Source organism: Protopterus annectens, chromosome 1.part1 (genome assembly GCF_019279795.1).
Source record: "Protopterus annectens isolate FY-2018-M chromosome 1.part1, PAN1.0, whole genome shotgun sequence".
Classification (NCBI taxonomy): domain Eukaryota; kingdom Metazoa; phylum Chordata; order Ceratodontiformes; family Protopteridae; genus Protopterus; species Protopterus annectens.
Window position 1 is genome coordinate 1,134,161,824 of NC_056726.1, and position 24,516 is coordinate 1,134,186,339.

Here is a 24,516-nt window from a genome sequence, read left to right on the forward strand (position 1 = left end):
GGGGTCAGAAAAAAAAAATATTTAAAAACAGGGCAAAGTCTAAAACTTACAAACAACTACTTGAATTCTGAGACTTAGGCTAACAGAAAAGCCAGCTAAGAAACCGACAACCAAAGGATTAAATGAAAGACAAACATTCTTTTAATTACATATATTGTTACAGAGAGATGACTTCACTGGCAAGACACAAGAGTTAAAAGGATATGCTGTGTCGTTAACGGAACAAGGTTGCCTGCAGGCATCAACTGATGAAAACATGAACAATAAGGTAAACTGTGGAAATGCCTTTTGTACTAGACAAGACACTTGCTCAAACCACTCACACTGTCATACGCTTTTCCTGAACAGAAGAAGAAACTTGACAAGATAACAGAGAGGAGTAGAGTCAGCTGACTTGTTTATAGATATTTGCATGGCTGTCCAGCTCTTCCGTGTTTTACCTGTAATACTTTCACTGGGGAAAAAAGCATCTTTTTTAATTCCTTTAAGCCACGGTGCTTCTCCTGGAATGCACACTTTAAAAGGAAATGAGTTATCGGTGGATTTTTGCACTAATACTTTGGATTACAGATGCACATGATTCAAAGAAGGGATGATTTTCTGGAATCATTGAATATCATCTTGGAGAAGCTTCTTTTCCAGCACTTTTGGTATTTGGATTATCAGCAACTGTTTGAACTTTCATATTTTAATTTATAATGGATTTGGATTTAAAAAATCTTGCCATCTGATCCCTGTTCAGTTGAAGAATAATATTCACTCCTAGATTTTAATGTGACATCCCAGAATGTCATACAATTAATAATGCTTTCTTTTCTTTTTTTCACCTTTCATAAAACAGAAAGACAGTCTGGTCTTGCAGAGTTCACCATAAACTTCAAGACCACACTTTAATCATCCATGCTTACTGTTCTTCTTGTTAAAAAGTGATGCTTAAGAAATTAATTTCTACACATGCATGTTATTAAAGACTATGTTATGAATGTGAACTTGTTTATTTATCACTACTAATTTACCTCTTCCTCAGAAACATGTAGTATGCCTGGCAGATCTTAAAATGCAAATAGCCTTTTACTAATAGAAATCTTTAATTTAATCCATCAGAAAAAAAAAACTTTCACACCTGCTTTTTCCCCTCACTGTGCTACAACAGAACCATTTTAAAACTCTGTATCTTGGTGTTTGCACTTGGCAGCAGAACTAGTTTCTATTTCTACCAATCTGACAGTGTTATTTATTCTTTTATCATAATGGCCAACTCACAGATAAACACACTGGACGATGACCACATCAACATGAAGCTGACTGAGTCAAGTCCCGAGTTCTATTACTCTGAGGGGCAGCGTCTTGCTATGGAGGCCCTACTAACAACTGGGACCACTGCTTTTTATAACTGCCTCCAAGCAGAGAGAATAAGGGAGTTTTTGGCAAAGGAAGAAATATCTCGCATAGAGGCCTCTGTCGAGACCTACTGCCCTGTGCGCTACTTGGATGGTGAAGCAGAATCTGATCAAGGACCAGAACACAGTTTAAGCTACTGGCCAGTGAAGTCAGACAGACCAACTCCAGTGTTAGAAATTGGATGGCCTGTTGAAAATTCCTGGAAGGGGATCACTCGTGTAACAGTGTACACCCACCCTCCTGGTGAAAATGCTCCACACATTAAAGAAATAGTGAGGCGACTTATTCAAAATGCCACCCAGGTAGGTTTATCTGTTTTGCTTGATAAGTATGTACCAACTGCAGTAAGTATGACCCACTGTAGTGTAACTATGCAACTGTGACTGTAAGATACGAAAGGGACTTCACTGTTTTTAGCCAGGGGTGTAGGTAAACCCTCTAGGCATTCATAAATACTCATTTTATCTAAACTGTAAACCATTTTTCAGATATTTACTATTTTCAACACTCAGGTTACTGCAGATTTGCAGAGATAACACAGCTAACCAGAAAAAGGTATACTTACCTCTGCCATTAATCATTATGCCCACATACATGTAAATATCTGTAACCATCACTATGGCTTATACAGTTCCCTTACAAGAACACATTGTGCACTTCTATACTTACTTCTGTGGTATACGGTATGATGTATATGTAATATGTGTATATGATATTAAGGATTATTAGGTAAAAACACTCTGGTATTATAATGGGGGATTTCTTAATGACTTACTGGTTTACACGTTATGGCAGATACATACATTAATTAACTGAAATTTTAGAAATAAAGGGATAGAATGTCTCCTCGTACTATTAAAAATAATTTGCTGGAGTTGAATCAGTGCATACTCAGGGTGAAGTGCATTGTAAAGGCCATATCAAAATGAGCCGAATACTTTGAAATACAGATTGCAGTCAGAGGGTAAAGAAAGGGGCTGCAAAGTGCATCAGTTGGGTATGATAACCAAAAAGATAGTCACTGTATCTGTGGAAGGAAAATAAAAGGTGTAGTGAACTATGATGTCATATAGCCTTGAATGATAATTAGAAATATAAGGATATTAACAGCAGCTTTTGATGATAAGCATCTCAGGAATTATGAGAAAGAAGTACATACCTAGCTGCAGGTAAACTAGTGGGATATAACATTGAAAGGAGTAGTATGTCCATTCTGAGAGTTATTTCACTGGATGCAAAAAAAAATAATAATTTATTTTTGCAATCCTGGACTACATAAAGCACTTGATAAAGAGAATGGATGTTGTTACAGAAAATATGGAGTAGGGCCTGTTTAACTGGTTTATGTATAGGAACAGTTTGAATAACAGGACCAGTCTGTGTCAGTAAGAATGCACAGGTATGAAATATGGTGCCTTGTAGTTTTAGCAGAATGCTGCTCAATAGATTAAGTTCAAGTGAGTGAAAACAGATGAAGGAGATTAAAAAGTGCTTGGAGTATGGAGCTGTAAGAATATTAACAGAACTGTTCTGAGACAAAACTGCAACCCAGAAAATGAGCAACCAAAGCATTACTAACAGACAAAAGATATAATGTAGGTAGAGTCAGGTGACCATATATAATCAACGCACAAGGGGAGCAGGTTAGAACTAACATTAATAACAAAGACTGGTAGTAAATATGCTATTTCAGGATGGAGGAGGATAGAGTATGAAATAGACAACAGAGACAATATTACTGAAGTATACCATTAGTGCGCGGCTACTGACGTGATCAAAATTCACCAAAATAAATAAATAAACAGAGCAAATGCCAGCTAACATACAAATTCTGATAACTGTAGTATTTTCTTGTCATATGTGAATATAAAAAAGATAAGGAAATGTGACAAAATAACACACAAGCTGTATGATTTTGCAATAGCACATGCTGAAAGACCAAAATGCTCAATAATTACTATTCCAGCACTGAACATTATAAGGATTATCCACCCAGTATTGCTGTATGCTTTCTTTTAAGTGTTCTTGCAAAAGTCCTACTTTAAACTTAAAAAAAGTATATTTATATATACATGAGTCTACTTCATATTATTGAATTCCCACTTACCTAAAAATTACATTCATGAGATGACTTTGCTGAAAACATAGTTTAACGAACACCCAGATCACTGAAGTTGTACTCCAGGAAACTAACCACTTGGCCACCAGGAAAAAACAGACTGAAGTAAATCAAACCCACCCAAATTGGGTGCTTCACCCCCACACTCCCCTAACTAAATATACAAACTCCAAGATTGCACTGCAGTGGGGGGAAAGGTCAAAGTTCACAATGGTGGCCAAGTGGTTAATTTCCCAGAATACAACTTCTGTGCTCTGGGTGTTTGTTAAAATAAGTTTACGGTGAAGTCGACTCATGAATGTAATTTTTGGGTAAGTGAGAATTCAAAATTTGATAATATCATACATATATATATATATATATATATATATAGATATATATATATATATATATATATATATATATATATATATATATATATATATATATATATATATATATATATATATATATATATATATATATATATATATATATATATATATATATATATATATATATATATATATATCTATAGTTTATATATATATATATATATATATATATATATATATATATATATATATATATATATATATATATATATATATATATATATATATATATATATATATATATATATATATATGTCCCCCTTCAGAAGATCAAAAGTTCAGAAGACTGAAAATCAAAATAGCTAAAACTCAAAATATTGAAAATGGAATTTGCCACTTCTCCACTGTAGTGCGATCTCAGAGTTGGTATGTGTGTGTGTGTGTGTGTGTGTGTGTGTGTGTGTGTGTGTGTGTGTGTGTGTGTGTGTGTGTGTGTGTGTGTGTGTATGTGTGTGTGTGTGTGTGTGTGTGTGTGTGTGTTTTTAAATATATATATATATATATATATATATATATATATATATATATATATATATTTATATGAACACACACACACACACACACACACACACACACACACACACTCTCTCTCTCTCTTTATATATATATATATATATATATATATATATATATATATATTTATAAAATCTGTATATCTGTATTCTCACTTATCCTGCTACTATTATTGCATTAACTGTCTTTGCCTTCTAAAAACTGTCAGTATCCTATTAATTGTTATTCTTTAACTACTATGTACTTGCACTCTAACTTCTTGGAGCTTTTCTCCCCGGGACTCTGCTGAAAATGACAGTAGCTATCCAGCCGGATTATCCTGGTAAAACAGATGTTAAATAAATAAAATAAAGAAAAATAATATATATATATATATATATATATATATATATATATATATATATATATATATATGTGTGTGTGTGTGTGTGTGTGTGTGTTTGTTTGGGTGTGGGTATATACAAATGTATAGATATATGAGGCAAAGGACTCAGCTCTAACAACAATTAACAATGCCATTGGGTACTCTTTTCAGTCATAGTCCAAGCACTGGCTTCATCTCAGCTGAATGGAAATAGGCTACCGTTATCCCCTTGCACAATGGTGGTGCTTCCACTGATCCCAGGAACTACTGACCTATTAGCCTGACTAGCCTTCTCTGCAAGGCCATGGAGAGAATCATCATGGACATTATCAAAAAAAGCCATTGGTAACCTCCAAACACCTGTCCCCATCGATATGGATTTGTCAAAGGGAGTTCATGCCTGTTAAACTTGGTGGACTTATTTGAGACAGACACCAAGTCCCTTGAGGGGAAATCTGTGCACACAGCCTGCCTAAGCTTAGCCAAGAGTTTTGACACTATCCCCTACTCATGCATATTTGACAAACTCACCCAGCTAGATATCAACCCATATATCATTTGATGGGATGCTAACTGGCTCAGTGACAGAACCCATATACTCAAAATAGGGGAATGCACCTCCAACAGCAGACCTGTAACCAGTGATGTTCCGCAGGGATCAGTCCTGGGACCTTGACTGTTCTGAATCTATTTCTCTGAAGTTCAAGCTAAAACGAAAGGTTTATGGCAGACAAAGTTTGCTTATGGCTGCAAACTGGGGAGCGGTCATAGAATCTCCAAATGATCTCAACATTCTACAAGAGGGTCTTACACAAACAAATGACTGGTGCCAAAGTCATGGCCTTAAACTCAATGCAAAAAATGTATTATCATCTCTTTTAGTAAGAGTGATGTTCTTGGTAATTACCACTTTGAAAACAACACCGTAAGTATGCACTCAGTGGTGAGACACCTGGTCACACAGGTTGACAGCAACCTTACCTTTGATCACCATGTCTCCACAGTGGTACGAAGGCCATTCTATATTGCTCATCTCATAAGTAAGGACATTTCCTCCAGAAAAAAAGAAGTTATAACCTCCCTGTACTCATCCCTCATCAGGCCAGTAATTGAGTACAATGTCCCTTTTGGTATGTACCTTTCCAAGCATCTGCAGCAATTAGAGAGGCCACAAAGTTTCCTCACAAGGTAAATTCAATGTCTTCAGCATCTCTCCTATGAGGACCATCTGAAATCACTGTCACTTTATTCTGTTTCATACAGACTGCTCAGAGGTGATCTCTGCCTTACATTTAAGGCAATCTTTGACCCTGCTTTATTGGAAATGCTGCGTATCTGTAAATCAAATGGTACATGGGTTACTCATTCTAATGGCCTTAACCTGGTATGTGACATTAATAGAACTTGCTGGAGGGACAGATTTGTCTCCCAGATGTTACCACACCTTTGGAATAGACTCTTGCTTCATGTCAAGCACAGCACCTCTTTGGCACTCTTCAAACACAATCTGGACGATTGGATGGGTAACCGTAAGTTCACCCCAGGGGTTCCACCTATGTCCCTCTTGGACAGGGGTGATAGGTACTAATCTTGGAAATAAGGGTAAAACTTGGCTAAGCTTATAAGGGCCCTAGGGTTATTAGCTTAGTAACCTCCTATGATCCTATGATCATATGGTAAAAGAGAGACTTATCAACTGTGAATCATGAAGCAGTAGAACAGTCTGCAAATGATGTTAAATACCCTTTAAAGGGGTAGCCTGCTGTTTGTGAGCTGTGACTAACAGAAGATTCAATGGCAACAGACTTGTTGTTGTTGTTGTTGTGTCTTTCAGCTTTTCCCGGTTAGGGGTCGCCACAGCGGAAATCCGGTCCGCTAATGATTGGCAGTAGATTTTTACGTGCCGAGTTGCCGGCCCTGATGCACAACCTTCAACAAAGGTACGCCCATTCATAGGTAGGTACTAGGCTATCGGCCCTAGGGCCCATACAAGCCTAGCCAAAAAATGTACCCTGGCTTTCGCCACCCAAGAAAATTATTTTGCTGTGCCCCTGTCGAGCAGAGCCACAGAAGTGATCTCCGGGGTGAATTTCCCATTTCCCATCCAATCATCACGCATGTCTCCACACAGAAGACACTCTAGCTGAGAATCGAACAGGACAACATCTTACTGTGAGGTGACAATGCTGCCTTATCTATCAGTAAAGGCATATAAAGGAACTGTTTGAGAAAAAAGGGGGTAAGAAATTATTAGCACTGTGTAGGTTTTTAGTGACTAAAACAATTTTACTGCTACAACAGTGAATGGAATATTTTTTTTTTTACTATCATCCTTTTTGTTACATCAAAAACAGACTATTATAATCTCTTATAGATGCTGTTGCATTTTTTGTTTGAATCTGTTAACTACGGTAAGGCAGTGATCACAACTGACAAATTTCAGTCCTAGCCTGAACAAAGTAAAATAAGTACAGGACAAAATAGTTGCAAATACAATGAGGTTAGGTAACATAACAGCTAAATGTAGTGCTAGGAAATAAATGTGTGTGGTTATGCTTTAGGTTTGGGGAAGTGGAGGAAGGTAAATGCTATGAGGTAGTGAGATTTAGAATCAGTTTTGTCAGAGGACTGGAATCATCATTTGTTTACTAGTTTAAGGTCAGCTTTATCATTTGGATAGAGCTGTCAGCAAGGCACTGATTTTGCTTTTTAGATCAGAGGAGAGACGTAATCATGAATGAGGAATATATAATCCTGGTATACAACATATAAACAACATTTTTCTTGTTTTCTTGTCCAACTGATCCAATACCTTTTGGGGTTAGTCAGTCACCCCAAAACTGTAAGTTAAAACAGAAAGATCAAATCAGTTTATAGATTTTACTTTGTTCCTAGCTGTCAAGGCAGTTTCCAGTATTAATTTTAGTTTTCTAAAATATTTCTTACTGACTTTTCTTCACATTTGTTCATGTTTCATTAACAATCCTTCACTAATTCCCAAATATTTATACACTCCCTCCAGCTAAAGTTCCTGTATATCACATTCCTGTTCCAACTGATATTTTCTTAGTGCTGCAGCTTTCTTGCTTTAAAGGTTGCTTCTGCACATGTATCAAGACAAAATGACATACTTATATCATCTAAGTTCTGACCACTTGCAGATGTGCTTTCAGCTCCTCATCTGATGAACTGTACAGTTTTAAACCCACAGAAGGAAGATGAGAATTCTTTACATGCTGTTGCTTTCTGGGAGCCAAATTGTAAGCATTACCTAATCTGTTAAATAGACAGCTTAATGGCAAAACAAAAGAGCAGCAGTGACAAAGAGTCACCCCAGAATATCCACCCTTTCAATTTGTATCCATGTAATAATAATTTGTCCTTTAGCATGGCTTAGCTGCAAGAGGTTTGCCACTGTTTTATGGTCACTGTAGTGTAATTGATCAGTGTAAGGTGTATCTTAGACATCTATGAGCATTCTTTCATCCATGACTGTGCACTCTGTATTATGTATCTAGTTTTTGATGAGTTTTTTTAACCATGTGTCATACATGTTGGTTGACTTTCAATTGGTCATCTATGATGACACTCAGTAACTTTGCCTGGTTTACTTGTTCTGTCATGCTGTTGTTGGCACTGATGATACCGAATACTGCTGTTCTAGAAGAGATGTATTTTGGGGTAAAGAGCTGCAATTTAGTTTTTTTAGGGTTTAGAAGGAGCTGTGAATTGTTTAGCTATGACTCCATCAATAAGTTTGTTGTAAAAATTCTTGGAGTTTTGTTATATCCTGGGAAATAAGGAGACCACACGGTTCTGGAGTTGTAAGGCCTTTCTTTATTAAGAGCCTCCAGGTGCGCACCCCTGCTACATGTTCACAACTTCTCCATAGCCATACATACACCGGAAACAACAAGTTACCAGAGAATACAGAACCAACACTACATTTTGCTAATTCCCCATAGTGCCCCTACAGTACAATAACAACATTACTTGCCCGATACTACATTCCTCCCCTCTTAAGCGCTGAATACGCTTCCTTACATAAGAAAAAACAAGGGAGCAAGTCAAAACCAATCCATCTAGTCACTTAATTTCCTACAATCGAGTTAGGTTGTTCTTTTAAGCTAGACATGCAATTGTAACACTGATAGTCCTTCAAGTAACTAGGTTTACCCAGTGCCCGCTTAGAACGGCGCAAGGGTACCACCCTAGGTGACTCCGGTGTCACAGTTACCACCTCTGGTACCGGTATGTCCATCCCTGGAAAAGTTGGGTCCTCGGGAACTTCTCCTTCCGAATCCCAGCGGTCTCCCTCGGCCCCCAAGATCGGAGATCCTCCTGCCGCTGCGAGCCCTTCTCCCGAAACTAACGGTATTTCCGGGGCTTGCAGTTCCATGGAGTCCTTCTCCTGTGCACTCCGCAGAATCTGATCCACATGTCTCCTCACCACTAAACCTCCATTCAACCTCACCTGGTACGACAGGGGACCCGTGCTCTTGACAATGAACCCTGGAATCCATTTAGGTCCATAACTGAAGTTTTGCGTCATCACTGCATCTCCCTCCAGGAAACTTCTCTCTCTCCGTCGTCGATCATGATGTTCTTTTTGCCTCCACTGTATCCTCTCTACCTTAGCTCGGATGTTTGGATGCACCAGATCCAATGTTGATCTTAATCTCCGTCCTTGCAACATCTCGGCAGGGGACAATCCCGTGGTAGACTGGGGTGTAATACGGTAGTTGAATAACACCCTTGATACTTTGGCTGCCATACTTCCGTCTCCGGCCTTTTTCATCATCGCTTTAAAGGTCTGGACAGCCCTTTCAGCACAGCCATTGGAAGCCGCATGGTATGGTGCTGATGTGACGTGTACAATGCCATTTTTTTTCCAGAAAACCCTTGAACTCTCCACTCATGAAACATGAAGCATTATCTGATACAATAGTCTCTGGTAATCCTTGGCTACTGAAACTCTTCCTCAGGCATTCAATGGTAGTGGTGGAAGTGGGTGTTTTGACTGGGTAGGCATCCATCCATTTAGAATGAGCATCCATTATTATCAAGAACATTTCCCCCATAAAAGGCCCTGCATAGTCTATATGAAGTCTCTGCCAAGGTCTACTCGGCCACTCCCATGGGTGTAGTGGTGCCGCCACAGGTAAGTTGCGATGTTGCTGACAGGTTTTACACTCGTTCACAACGACTTCAATGTCGTGGTCCAACTTTGGCCACCAGAAATAACTTCGTGCTAAGGCCTTCATTCGGGTGATGCCCACATGACCCTGGTGCAGCTGTTGTAAAAGTGCACGTCTTCCTGGGGGCGGAATTATCACTCATGCCCCCCACAACACGCATCCATCTTGCACACTCAGCTCTGTTTTCCTCACCTCATAAGGCCGGAAAACTGGATCAGGTTGTTGTGTTGTCCAGCCTTGCTGGACCCACTGAAACACTCGAGCCAACACCGGGTCTTTTCGTGTCCATTCGCTCAGTTCCTTCGCTGACACCAACGTGATGTCCTCCATCATCAACACTCGGTCCTCCGTTTCCTCGCTGGAGGCCCGGTAGCGACAGACGGCTCAGCGCGTCTGCATTGCTATGGTGTTTCCGCTTATAAACAATCTCATATTCATAAGCTCTCAATGTTACAGCCCATCTCTGAATGCGGGGAGAAACCATCTGAGGCACGGCCTTCATCTCGTTGAACAGTGACAACAAAGGCTTATGATCGGTGCACACAGTAAACTTCCTGCCATAGAGGTATTTGTGGAACCTCTTAATTCCAAAAATTACAGCCAAACCCTCTTTGTCTAGCTGGGAATAGTTTGACTCCGCTGGTGTTAAGGTTCGTGACATGAACCCAATGGGTCTTTCCTGTCCATCTGGCATACGGTGTGCCAACACGGCCCCTAACCCATAAGGTGAGGCATCACATGACAAAATTAAGTCCTTGTGACTATCGTAGTGCACCAAAACCTCTGAAGACTGCATTAGTTCCTTGGACTGCTCAAACGCTTTGTCTTGTTCCTCCTGCCACATCCACCGGGTCTCCTTCCTTAATAGTTTATGTAAAGGAGCTAACAGCATTGACAGATTTGGTAGGAACCTGTTATAATAGTTGAGTAAGCCTAAATAGGCCTTCAGCTCTGTAACATTTGTGGGTGCAGGTGCCTCTTGGATGGCTTTTACCTTGTCTGGCAGGGGGTGTAGGCCCGATGCATCCACCTTGTAACCCAGGAACTCTGCTTCCTTTGCCATGAAAGCACATTTACTCCTCTTCACCCGTAAACCAGCCTCTCGCAGTCGCCTTAGCACCTCGTTCAGAGTCTCCAGATGCTCGCAATTGTTCCTACCCGTCAACAGGATGTCGTCCAGATACACAGCCACCTTCGGAATTCCTGCCACCAGTCCCTCCATTATTCTCTGGAAAATAGATGGACTAGAGGAAACACCAAAGGGTAAACGATTGACTTGGAACAGCCCTTTGTGTGTGTTAAGGGTGACATATGCCTTTGACCCTTCTTCCAGAACTACTTGTTGATATGCATGACTGAGGTCCAGTTTACTAAACTTTTCACCTCCTGACAGCTTTTCAAATACATCCTCCACCTTGGGTAATGGATACTGCTCCAGTTTCGAAACTTGGTTCACTGTTAGCTTGTAGTCACCACATATGCGTACAGTATTATCTGGCTTTAATACTGGAACAATTGGTGCCGCCCATTCCGAAAACTTCACTGGTTCAATTATACCTTGCTTGGTGAGTCGCTCCAACTCAGTCTCCACTTTCTTCTTCATTGCGTATGGTACGGGTCGGGGTTTGTAAAATCTTGGCGTTGCATTTTCTTTAACGTGTATCTTTGCTGGTGGACCCCTCCAGGTCCCCAGTTCCTCTTTGAACACTTCTTCATTGTTCTCCAGCACCTCTTGCAAGGCCAGCCCTGGCTGTTCTACTTTATGGAGCCGTAGACAACCCATTTCCAGCTCCTTTAGCCACGCCCGGCCTAACAGGTTTGGTCCGTTACCTGCTACCACCATGACTGGCAACTGTTTGACTTTATCTTTATGTTTTACAGTTACTTTGGCCATCCCCAGTGTGGGAACTGTTTCACCTGTATATGTTTTCAAAGTCACTGAACAGTCCTGTAGCTCCTGAGCTTCTTTTAGCCATAACTTTCCATACTCAGCCTTGGACAGAACTGTCACACTACATCCCGTATCCACTTCAAACTGCACCATTTTACCATTTAAGTCCAACTGGGTTGTAATGGGATCAACTCTTTCCCACCTGGCCTCTTTCATGTTAAACATAGTAAACACTTCCTCTTCTTCCCTGGTGTGTTGATTTGTACCTTCACGCATGTGGTGTGCATACTGCCGTTTTATTTTCTGGTTTCCCTTTCTGTCCATCCTACTGCTCTTTTCCTCCCCCTTTCTCGGCTGGTCCCTAGAGGGCGTTGATCGGCACATTTTCTTCACATGGCCCTTTTCCCCGCAAGCATGACACTTTTCATTTAAAACGACAGTTCCTTGACAGATGTTCCCCGCCACACCTGTAACAGGCATACTGACCAGACTTCCCTTGTGATTTATGCTCCACGACCACTTTATGCACTGGCAGTGGGGTAGCACTCCTGCTCCCCACCCCTTCGATGGTTCTTGGTTGTAAATCACGAATGTCTTTATTCGCCGTCTCGATGGCCTGTGCCAACTTCAAGGCCTTTTCAAACGACAACTCAGGCTCCGCTAACAATCTGCGTTGTATGCGGTCATCTGCAATGCCACATACGAGCCTATCTCTTAGCATTTCTGTCAGTCTGTCCCCATAATTACAGTGTTGCGCCAGTTCCCTCAGCACTGCGACATACTCCGTTACCATTTCATTGGCCATTCTAGTCCTTGAATTTAACTTGAACCTTTGGACTATTGCACTCGGCTTCGGGTTATAATGTGACTGAAGCAAGCTCGTCAACTCCGTGAGCGTTTTATCCCGGTTTATCAGGACTCAATAAGTTCCTCATCAGACTGTACGTCTTGCTGCCCACCGAGCTCAGCAATATGGCTCGCTTCCGGCCCGCATCCATTATCTGGTTTGCTTCAAAAAAATGTTCCAACACTTCACAATACTCCTCCCAGGTCTGGGTCTGACAGTCGTATGCAACCAGCGACCCCAACATGGAACCAGACATAACTCCGGCAGGCCCAGTCTCTTCGTCGTCCGACATTAACTGCACCCCGCCGTTTTCACTCGCAGTGGACTCGGAGGCATCCCACTCTCGTCGCCAATATGTTATATCCTGGGAAATAAGGAGACCACACGGTTCTGGAGTTGTAAGGCCTTTCTTTATTAAGAGCCTCCAGGTGCGCATCCATGCTACATGTTCACAACTTCTCCACAGCCATACATACACCGGAAACAACAAGTTACCAGAGAATACAGAACCAACACTACATGTTGCTAATTCCCCATAGCGCCCCTACAGTACAATAACAACATTACTTGCCCGATACTACAAGTTTAGAGTTTTTCAGAGCAGATTAGGGTTGAGTCATCAGCGTATTAAACTAGTGCAGCATTTTTTCTAGTACTGTAGAGGTCATTGATGAATATGTTGAAAAGGTGCCCAATATAGATCCTTATAGGATATTGACATTTACTGGCAAGAAGGTAGAGAAATCATTTTCCCATTTCACAGTCTGTGCTCTGCTTGACAGGTAGCTATGGAACTACTGCAGTGAAGGTTGTGAGCCTTAAGAATGACAGTTTATGTACTGGTTTCTGGTGGGTGACAGTATCAAAACCTCTTGATAAGTCTGAGAAGATGGTGGAGTCTAGGTTTCTGGAATTTCTATTAGGGTTGACAATATTAACGAATTTCAGCAAAACAGTAGGTGTGCTATGGTGAGGACAGAAGCCATGTTGGGTTGCAGATAAATGCTGCTTGTCTATTATACAGCTGTGGAGTTGTTTATATTTATAAATACTTTTTTTTGAATACTTTATAGGGGAGATAAAATGATAATTAGCCAACAGCGTGAACAATCTGTATTGATTATGTCCTTGTGCAGTGGAATAATGAATATTTTTCCATAGTTAGGGGGACTTTATTTACAGATATGGATTGATTTATCAGAAATGAGACTGGAATTGCAATAGCCTCAGCTGATAGATTGTCAGTGACAGATGTAGACTTAATTTTTTGACATATTGTTGGTTGTTTCTGTAGGAAATGTCTGAAAGAAGAAATGTTAAAGGAGGTTATTTGATTAAGTAGTGATTATCAAGAGCTTGATTAGCCATCTGGTTGATTAATGATTTATTTTCTGAATAAGCTGAGTATTGAATTGGTTGGCTATGGTATCATTTTGTTTCTGTGTGTTTAGTGTTGGCTTGGATTCAACAGTTTCTTGATTGAGGGCCAAAAACAGTTCTAGTTTATTAGTGAGTGTTTTCATTGGTTGAGTAATAATTTACTTGACTTTGTTCTTACATTTTGTGAGGTTTCTTAGCTGTCTATATACTTGTAAAGTAGGAGCTGTTTTATTTTTTTCCAATTCCTGTCAAGCTTTCTCTCTTTGTTTCCTGAGTTGTTTAGTTACTGAGGATAGACATGGGGCAGGGTTGGCTTTGACTATTTGTATTCTGAGAGGGGCTAGTATGTTTAGAACACATAAGAACATTTTAATGGGGAGCTTAGTTTTCAGTGACTCTCATTTACAGACATGTATATTAATAAAATATCTTTATGAAACCTAGTAAGTTTTATTACCAGGTAGTAGTGATGTGTTTTGAGGTTGTTGATTTGGTGCCTTATGATGTATATTGCTTGAAAGGTATGATAGCATTCCATGAGATGAAGTTTTATTTGGAAAGGATATTAAGATCCAGTCAAGGGCTGATAATATCAGCAAAGAATAGCCTTCAGTGTTCTAGCCTTGTTACTTGGGGATTTCTCTCTCTAAATACATATAGATAGATAGAGGGATATTTGCTGGGGTGGATGCAGAAAGTTTGTTTATGGCATAGCTGTTGTTCTATCAAATGAGGCTTCACTCAAATGAATGTTTAATCAAATGAGTTTTCAATCAAATGAACATTCAGTCAAATGATGTGGATCTTGGGTTCCCTGCAAGACACTGAGACAACCAAAAAGATGGTACAGCTGATCAAACATCAGCTGATCACATGTGCCAACTTTTTTCTGTGCACGTTTGTGGTACTGTGAGGATCTGGGAATTTACCCTTTCTTCACTGTATTGCGATCTTAGAGATTATATATATATATATATATATATATATATATATATATATATATAGGAAAAAAATCACAAGGAAGAAGCAACAACTTCAGTCAATGTTGAAATACGTAATGATACTCGCTAAAAAGCTTCAGAAGCAACAGCCTTCAGTCAAAATCCTCTTTATTATAAGAAAGAACAAAACGTAAGCGCTTTCACGGAAATGCTTCTGCTTCATCAGATGTTTAAAAATATAATGAATCAAGCTAGATTTTATACCAAGTTTTATCTCAATTAATTAGGCAATTACAGAACTTGATTATCATTTAAAAGGGCAATTATGTCCATAACTATCATATGCATACTGAAATATATATCTTTAAAAACTTGCTCTATATCAGTTCATAAATATAGAAACGAACAAAATAATACTTGAATAATAAATAATACAAATAAACTCAATTCATAAAATTTTAAATAAAAATAAAAAACAATTATACTACATATAACATTACTACCTTAGAGTTCTAGCTTTAAGAAATGGTTTAATGGTAACACTTTCATTTAAGCCTCTCCCCCGATGTGCTGCTAATCTAAAAATCCATTTAAGTTCACCTTGTTCTGTCAAGTTCGTAATATCACCTAACCTAACACTAGGGTATTGAACATGTAGTACTTGGAAATAAAATATATGATCTCGACCTTCCAATAAAGTATGTTTCGCCAATGCACTGTATTCCTGTCCTCTCTCTAAACAATAGGCATGGTCTCTGATTCTCTCTCTCAAAGATCGGTTGGTTTTACCAACATAGTACCTGAAACACACTCCACAGTGTGCAACATACACAACATTGCATGTGTTACAGGTACTGTTGTTCCTTAGCTCCCATAGGTAGCCAGTGTCCGGATTCTTAAAAAAACGAGACTCATCAATGTATGGGCACTGTGGACAATTACCACATTTCTTGGTACCAAAAGGAGCTAACCCGAAACCAAAATCAATTCTGGGACTTGTTTCCTTATAACAAAGTTGTTGCTTTAAGCACTTCATATTTTTATATGTAAACATGGGTTTATCTCCCACTAGCTCTCTGGTTTTACTATCAACTAATAAAATATTCCAGTTAGCTGCCACTGCTTCTTTTATTCTATCTATATTACTGCCGAATGGAAGTATTATGGATTCTGGTCTTTTCAAGCCAGTTGTACAGACGGAATCTACATGTCGGTCTGAGCAATAAGGTCTAGCCCTAGTTCCTCTCAACTTCGCTACCTCAGCATACTTATTAGCAATGAGCCTTTCTTCATAACCCCTATTCAAAAAAGCTTGCTTTAACTTATCAAGCTCTTCCTGTAACCTAGTGTCCTCACAACACAGTTGCGATGTTCTAATAGCTTGTCCTTTTATGATGTTACCAAATATAGTTGAATTATGCATACTGTCTCTGTGTAAAAATGCTGCTCTATAGCAAGATTTTCTGTATACTGTGGTTTTAAGTTGAGAGCCTTCCTTGTGGACGGTTACATCCAAGTAATCAATACTCAGCGGTGAGTATGTTATAGTAAATTTCAGAAAAGGGCTACTGTTATTAACATATATATAAAAAGAATTCAATCTATCTGCAGTACCATGCCATATAAAAAAGAGGTCATCTACAAAATGCCTATAAAACATAATTTGGCTGTGCCCTTGTAAATGGACTTTCTCCCAGGCTACCGTAACTAAATTGGCATAAGTATTGGCACAGCTTGTGCCCATCGCGACCCCTTTCTTTTGTAAAAAGCAGCCTTCCTGAAAGAAAAAAACATGAGGGAACAACGTAACACGGTCCCTTGTAATAATTGTAATCAGTGTCATTTTATAGATGACAGGAAAGACTTCCAACACCCATTAACGAAAGTAGTGTATGTGTTCACCACAGATACAAGTTGTATTAGTAAGTGTGTAGTTTATTTGGATTTCCAACGGTTGCTTTTCCTGTACAGCGTTCTCGTTGGGAAGACCTGTAGGCAGCTCAGGAACGAATCGTGAACACTTATATGCAGTCAGAACTGGATCTGACAGAATAATGCATTAGGAGTAAAACATATTAAATTAATGGGAGCTGAGCATGAGTTTGTATTTAGTGTACTGCAACAATTAAAGACCAATATTAGGGAGGGATGTAGATACTTGCCTTTTAGAATGTGAACTTAAATGGATTATTAGGCTCAGGGCAGATAAAATCCCTGGCATTAATGACAAGGTACAAGTGAAACCTGCCCTTAAGAGGAAGAGGATTTTTAGACCATAGTATATGCTCACCACTAAGGGTTAACTTAGGAAAGGTGTGCCCTCATTTAATGATGTCATTTCTAGTTGTTTTAATTTGAACCTATTGGGTTTGATTTCATTGTATTTAAATGTTTTTACTGACTATGCACTTTGTAGTTTGATAAAGCCGTGGAGGTGAAAGCGCTTACTGACAGTGCTAGCATACAATAAATCTTTTTTACTGGAATTGTTCGTGTTGGTGTTCTTATCGTGGTTTGGAACAAGGAACCAATTCTTTGAAGACTGAGAGTGATATATTTTACAGCCATTCACTTCACTTGCATGTGGACTTTTATTTTTGACTTTTTATTTCAAGTTGCAGTGAAGTTAATCTGTTTGGTGGTTTGTGTTGGCTGTTTTATTGTACTCAGTTTCATCCCAAGTGCCTTCACTTCTGCACTCCAGTCCCTTATCATTTAATGAAGTTCCTGGTCAGTGCCTGCTTGAAGTGCCACATTGAAAACAGCATCTTTGTTGATTTGTTTCCTCAAACCTGTTTGGTAATGTAGCTCATCATCAGTATGAACAGCAGTGGACTCAAAGCTGAACCCTGATGCACACCCACTCTGACTGGGAACCCTTCTGTGAGTCCCAACACTGTTCATACTTTTATCATTGGGATCTTGCACATTGCCTGCAGTAATTCTATCAATATTTCCTGGACTTATATCATTGAAGGCCTGGCAAAATCAGTTTCCTTGTGACCTTGTTATATGCTTTCTCCAAATTTAGGAATGCTCAGCTGGATTCTTTTGTCATCTCTAGCTTCGTCCCCACTATAAACACCAGGTTGGTTGTATTGGATCCTGATGTGAATGCGAACTGCTCATCAGCCACTTACTTTCTACTCTAAGAATTCAATTAACTATCAACCTCCACTGCACATTCATGCAATGCAACAGCAGTTTTATAACTCTGCACTGGTCATGGTTTTTAAATATCCACTTTGTTCTTATACACTGGACCTAGGATTCTCACTCTCCAGCCATCCGGGATATGCCCCTCTCTCCATATTGTGTTATGTATACTCGAGCTATTTTTCTCCTATATGTTCCAACACCTTGATCATATCCTTCTGTGACTTGATCTGAACCTGCTTGTTTTCCGGAATTCCTCTGCCCTTGATGTCTTCTGTCCTGGTGAGCAGATCATGCTAGTGTCACCCATCTAAAGAGCATCTTCTTTATCTTTCTGCATTTGCCAGTGCAATATTGGCGTGTATTCTCAGGGGAATAGACTCCTGAAAAAAAGAATAATGGTTCCATTACACCATTCCCTGATGAGGCTATATGTTGTGTACTATATGTTGTGTGCTATATGTTGTGTACTATATGTTGTGTGCTATATGTTGTGTGCTATATGTTGTGTGCTATATGTTGTGTACTATATGTTGTGTGCTATATGTTGTGTACTATATGTTGTGTGCTATATGTTGTGTGCTATATGTTGTGTGCTATATGTTGTGTGCTATATGTTGTGTGCTATATGTTGTGTGCTATATGTTGTGTGCTATATGTTGTGTGCTATATGTTGTGTACTATATGTTGTTCTGTTGGCCATAGAAGGAGAGAGACATGTCAAGCTGCTTGATGGTGTTCAGTGGAAATCCAATAGAATGTAGCAAGAGATGGAGGATGAAGGTATGTCCAGAAACTAGAGGAAGTAAGTCTTTCTTCTAAAATGTTTCTTCTAAAGGTTAGAAGAGACTGTGAGGACATCTTGTGTATACATAAGATGACATGAGGGAGATATAAAGAGGATATTCCAGGAAGGACAATCTTGGGGAGATGGCAAAGACCCCGGACTGTAGGAACCATTCACTCCTTGGATCTGTCAAAGTAATTCATAGACAGGACTGAGAAGCCATGACATGGAAGAGAAGAAATCCACATATGTATTCAAAAGGTATGGGGCAGATAGAGAAGAGATGAGAGAAAGACAGGAAAGGAGGGAGGGGAGGGAGAGTTGAATGTTGTATGCTCTTTATGGGCAGATTAAACAGGTTTACAGAATCCTTTTGCTATCAAACAAATGTAAGCTACGATGATTTTTTTTTCAGGTTGTTAGTCAGAATAGCAATAAACTAATCCGGCCCTAAGTTTTATTAAGCACGATCATATTTCACTGTTTTAAAGAGTACTCCATCAATAAGAAATAAAGATGCAAGGATAAGTATTAACAAAGTTGTAGGAAGGACATTGATGTGTATGTTTGTGTGTGTGTGTGGGGGGGGGCTCGGGTCAGCTACTGTTGGCAGTTTGTGTAGGCAGCAGCAACAGGTAATTATTATGTATTACGTATTTATAGTTTTAGGAAGTTACCTTGGGCATGATATCACTTTGCTGTAGCTCTGGCAATAAGACACACCACTGACTAGTCAAAATGTCTCCAGACCTCTGCTATCCTGGCAGAGTCCACAACTTATGTTAATGACTGGCTAGACCCATCTTATACCTCTAGATGTTCTCTGAAACAGTGGTGCTGATTTTATTTAGCCTGGCTGGAGTATAACATCTATGCAACACGTTTTGCTGGAGACTGTATAGGGCCTATAGTGACCATTCTATGACTTGATCGTTTCCCACAACTTTCAGCATGTAACCATGCTGGCATTTTGTCAAGTATTTACTCTGCAGAAATTATCACTTGGCACACCTCATCTCTTCTCTATTTGTCCCATGCCTTCTCAAATGCCTCTGTTTGGGTACATCCTGTCTATGTGCCTCTTAAGGTCATCCATTTGTGCTTCTACCATCTCTAGATTCTCGTTTCTTGATATACTGCAACTGCAAAACTAGGGATCCAATGATACTTTGGTACTGGAGCCAGGATAAGATTAAATAGAGAACTTAGCCACTGACTTTATTGTAGGTTCATAGGATGATACGAGCCTATTGGCCTGGAGGCCCTTATAAGCCTAGCCAAGAATTTCATTCATGTTCCCACAAAGTCAGCGCCTGTTTTCCCTCTCCAGCAGAGACATAGGTGGGATCCTGGGGTATATTTTTTGTTTCCCATCCAGTCATCCAGGTTCCTCTTAAAGAGGGCTAGTGAGGTACTTTGCTTGGCATGCACAGGGAGTCTATTTCACAGATGGGTGAGTCACTGGGACAGAAATCTATCCCACAAACCAGTTCTATTAATGTCATTGAGCAGGTTGAGGCCTTGTGTGTGAGTTGCTTGAGTGGAGTTTAACTTACGGATATGCAGCAACTCCATCAAGGCTAAGTCTGATAGAGCCTTGTATGCCAGACACAGGTCACCTCTGAACAGACTGTACAAGGCTGCATAGAGGGACCGGGCTTTTAGCCTATCTGTAAAGGATAGATGTTTGAGACTCTGGATTTTCCTGGTCTAGAACGTCTGTGTTCTCTCCAACTGCTGCATGTGCTTGGCAAGGTACACGCCGAAGGGGGCATTGTACTCACTAATGGGTCTGATAAGGGAGGAGTACAGGGATGTTATGATCTCCTTGTTCCTGGATGAAATACCCTTAATTATGAGATGGGCCACATAGAAGGCTTTCCATACAACGGAGGCAACGTGTTGCTCAAAAGTCAGGTTGCTATCAACCTGGGTGCCCAAGTCCCTCACGACTGATTGCGTGCTTAGTACTTTGTTATTAATATGATAATTAGTGAGGATGCCATTTTCCCAAAAGGGATAATGACGCATTTCTTGGCATCTAGTTTGAGGCCATGCTTCTGGCACCAGTCATTAGTTTGGGTAAGGCCCTCTTGGAGGATGTTCACATCTCTAGGAGAATTTATGATAGTGCCTAGCTTGCAGTCATCTGCAAACATGGTCAGCCACAAACCAGTGGTTTTGGCTTGCACCTTGGAAAAGTATATCCCAAGCAGTAGAGGCCTCAAGACCAATCTTTAGATCCTCTACTGTAGATAGCAGTTAACCTGTGGCATCATGGAATAAAATGTCTGAACATCACAGACTCCAAAGACAGAGTGGTATTCGGGGATGGACAAGGGGAGGAGGCAGCAAGCTAGCATATGGGGTAATGGGCTAGTTGCAAGTTATCAATGAGTGTTCTACATTTGGTAGCAGCAGAGCGACTGGAAGGTAAACTACTCTAATAAGCTCATAGTGATAGATGGCTTCATGAAGAATTCTGATATGCACCATGCTTGCTATTGCCATAGTCTAGAATAGTTGAGGGGTTCTAAATGTCTTAATAAGTATGGCTAGACTAAAAGTTTAGACATGCAACTGCAGACTTGACACATTCCACCCTCCATCCATTTTTGCCTGCAAAAGGTTTTCTAATTTGCCATGGATATACAAATGTGCAGTTAACACTAGTGTTTAGTGTACCTGCATTAATTAGTGCATGTGCAAATCCAGCCTGGGTTGAAAATACTAGACCTAGAAGTACATAATTCATACAGGCTGCAAGTACCTTAGCCAGTGGTTTGGTATGTAAAGTGATACTTGATATAGATCTGAAGTTGGATGGTTGAGTGATGGATTCCCATTGGGCAGAATACTAATGACAGTTCTTCTCTGTCATAAGTATGAAGCAAGGAACATCAAAGCCATGAACTGCAAATAAATAGGTAATGTGAGTAAAAAAAGTGAAAGACATCACATCTGAGGTTACACTCTCGCAGGGTGGCAGAAAACTGTAAAGTTCTAATTGGTTAAGAAAATGTCACAGCTCCAAACTTTTAATGAGTGCTGTGTCTAAATTAATGACAGCCAATCAGTGATAACATTGTGTATAGAACCATGAAGGGTGCCCTGTTTCTTTTCTTATGGTAATATTGGATGTTAATTAAATGTGCAAAGAATTTCTTGTTAAGAATTTCTTAAGAATTGTAAAGAATTTCTTGTTAATTTTCTTGTTAAGGTCAATTGAGAAGCTGTTGACCCTACACACTTTTCCTTTAGGCAGTTCCCTAATAGCAGCTAACAGGTTTTCTGAAATGTTAGTACATATGCAAAAGCCCCCTGGGGTGCTTCCCCCTCGCTTGAGGTATGCATTGAGGTGAGTTACCTCCCATATTCACTAGCTGTCACATGCAAGTCCCTGTTATTTATCCTGTCACTTCTTGATCGTCTAGTGTCTTTCTCTTAGCTTATCTGGATGCCAAATCTAAAAGCAGAGTTTTCCAGCTTCTCCAGTTACTCTTTAGTCTGCTCCAAGCACACAGCCCAGAGCTAATTCTCTTTTATGATGGACTTCTTGCTGGATACACAAATTCATCCATCATATTTCGGTTTTAACACTGACTGCCTTACTTTCCATTTTACCAGCTGGATATATTTAAATTACAGATTTTTTTTTTCTTGTTTAAAAAAATACCAGGCTACTCCTTGCTACAATATGCCACACAGCTGAGTATGATTTCTGGGTATCTAACATTAATCCAGGATTGGTGTAGTGTGGTAATATTTGTCCTGATGCATTACTAAACATTTTCCATTTCTCTGGGCTAAGGCCCATATCCAAGGACATATCCAGGCATGTACCTTATATGTAATAGTGTGAGTTTCATTTTACTAATTACGACTTTATTATGTCCATTGAGCTGCACCTTTTCATCTGTTTGTGCTGTCACTCTCTTTCCTTTTCCTGAACAATGACTTATTTGAGCTGTTAGCTGAGTGGAGCCTATGCCCCAAATGTCTGCAGATGCAAAATGCAGCATGTAGCCATTAATCTACAGCTAGGTCCCAAGTTACCTCTGCACTCTGTACCAGTAATGCTAAACTGAATTCCAATATAACTTGGGTTTAACCAGATGTGCATTGTTGACAACTTGTTGTAAGCTCTAGTTTATGTCATTGATGTAGATACTCATATATAAAATCTGCATCTGAAATTCCCTGAAACTAAGGTCCACAGGTTTATTCTAGGCTAACAACCATCAGGGTCTTTACAAGCCAAGCTGTGTACCCCAGCCCAATTTTGCCCCCAAGTTCCTTGGATACCTATATGGTAAGGTATGTTAGTAAAGAGGTAGCTAAGTGTTATGGGGTATGTTAGTTGGGGAATAATTTACTTACTGTCATCCTCTGTTCATCAGAGACATGGCAGCCAGGCTAGGGGTGAATTTGTGATTTTCTTCCAGTGATCACTGTTTTCTTTAATAGGGTCAGTCTGCTTCACATAGAAGGGAACTTGTTCCATAGGGTTCCTATGAGACACATTGCTGGCTCACCAGCATGTTCATTTGTGTAGCAGACAAAGGTCAGGTAATTGGATCTTGTGTTTTTGGTGCTGTTTGTTTTGTAGATGTGCAAGATAACCATCAGAGCTGTATCAGAAGATGCCTTATATGCAAGGCATAGACTGCCTCTCAGTAACCTGTAGGATACTGAGTACAGAGATAAGACCTTAAGGCAATCTGTGTAAGATAGGGTATTCATACCCTGGATTCATCTGGTGAGGAACCTTTGAGGGTATTGTAACTGTTGCAAGTCCCTGGTTGGGTACATGCCATAGCAGGCATTGTACTCAATGCTAAGTCTGATAAGAGCTTTGTAGACTGGAACTATAACTTACCTGAGATACTCCACTGGTGACCAGTCTCCTAGTCGAGGTGGTCTCACCATTCCTGATTTCTTGGGTCCTAACTGTGAGCCTGCCAGCAATCCAGCAAGTAAGGTAGGAATTTATGCATAGTTCTAAGGGTTTGTCAACAATACCTGAGTGGGATATTGTATTGAATGCTGTGGCCAGGTCAATGTAGTCAGTATGCACCATTGCCCCCCTCATTCATAGCCTTAGTAACCTTCTCAAAGAATTCTGACAGGTTGAGTAGGTGAGCTAACCTTAACAAAGCCAAATGAGCTACACGCTCTAGGGACCTAAACCTTGTCACCACAATAAACAGGACATGCTGGAGGGATAGATTCCTGTCCCAGAGACTTCCTATACTCTTGAACAAGCTACCCATCTATGTCAAGCAGAGTTCCTCATTAGCACTCTTCAAGAAAAATCTTGATGAGTGGATGGTAAATAGGAAATGCACCCTGGGGATCACTTCTGTGGCTCTGCTCGACTGGGGCACAGGAAATTAACTTTCTTGGGTGTCGTAAGCCAGGGAACCTTGTTGGCTAGGCTTACTTAGGCCCTTGGGTCGATAACCTAGCACCTACATATGAACCTAAACTGTGATGGGTCCATTGCTTGTAGGTTGTCAATATCCTTGTTGATCATTTCCATGAT

At 39.9% G+C, this 24,516-nt stretch overlaps 1 protein-coding gene across 1 annotated transcript in view; it reads left to right on the forward strand.

Moving 5' to 3' along the window:
• Positions 1-276: 276 nt before the first annotated feature.
• FAM83E (family with sequence similarity 83 member E) overlaps positions 277-24,516 on the forward strand; it is an 867,932-nt gene continuing 843,692 nt past the window's right edge. Inside the window, exon 1 of the mRNA XM_044080329.1 lies at positions 277-1,703. Within this exon, the coding sequence (XP_043936264.1) occupies positions 1,251-1,703 (453 nt within the window). The 5' untranslated portion in view covers positions 277-1,250. The remainder of the gene's footprint in view (positions 1,704-24,516) is intronic.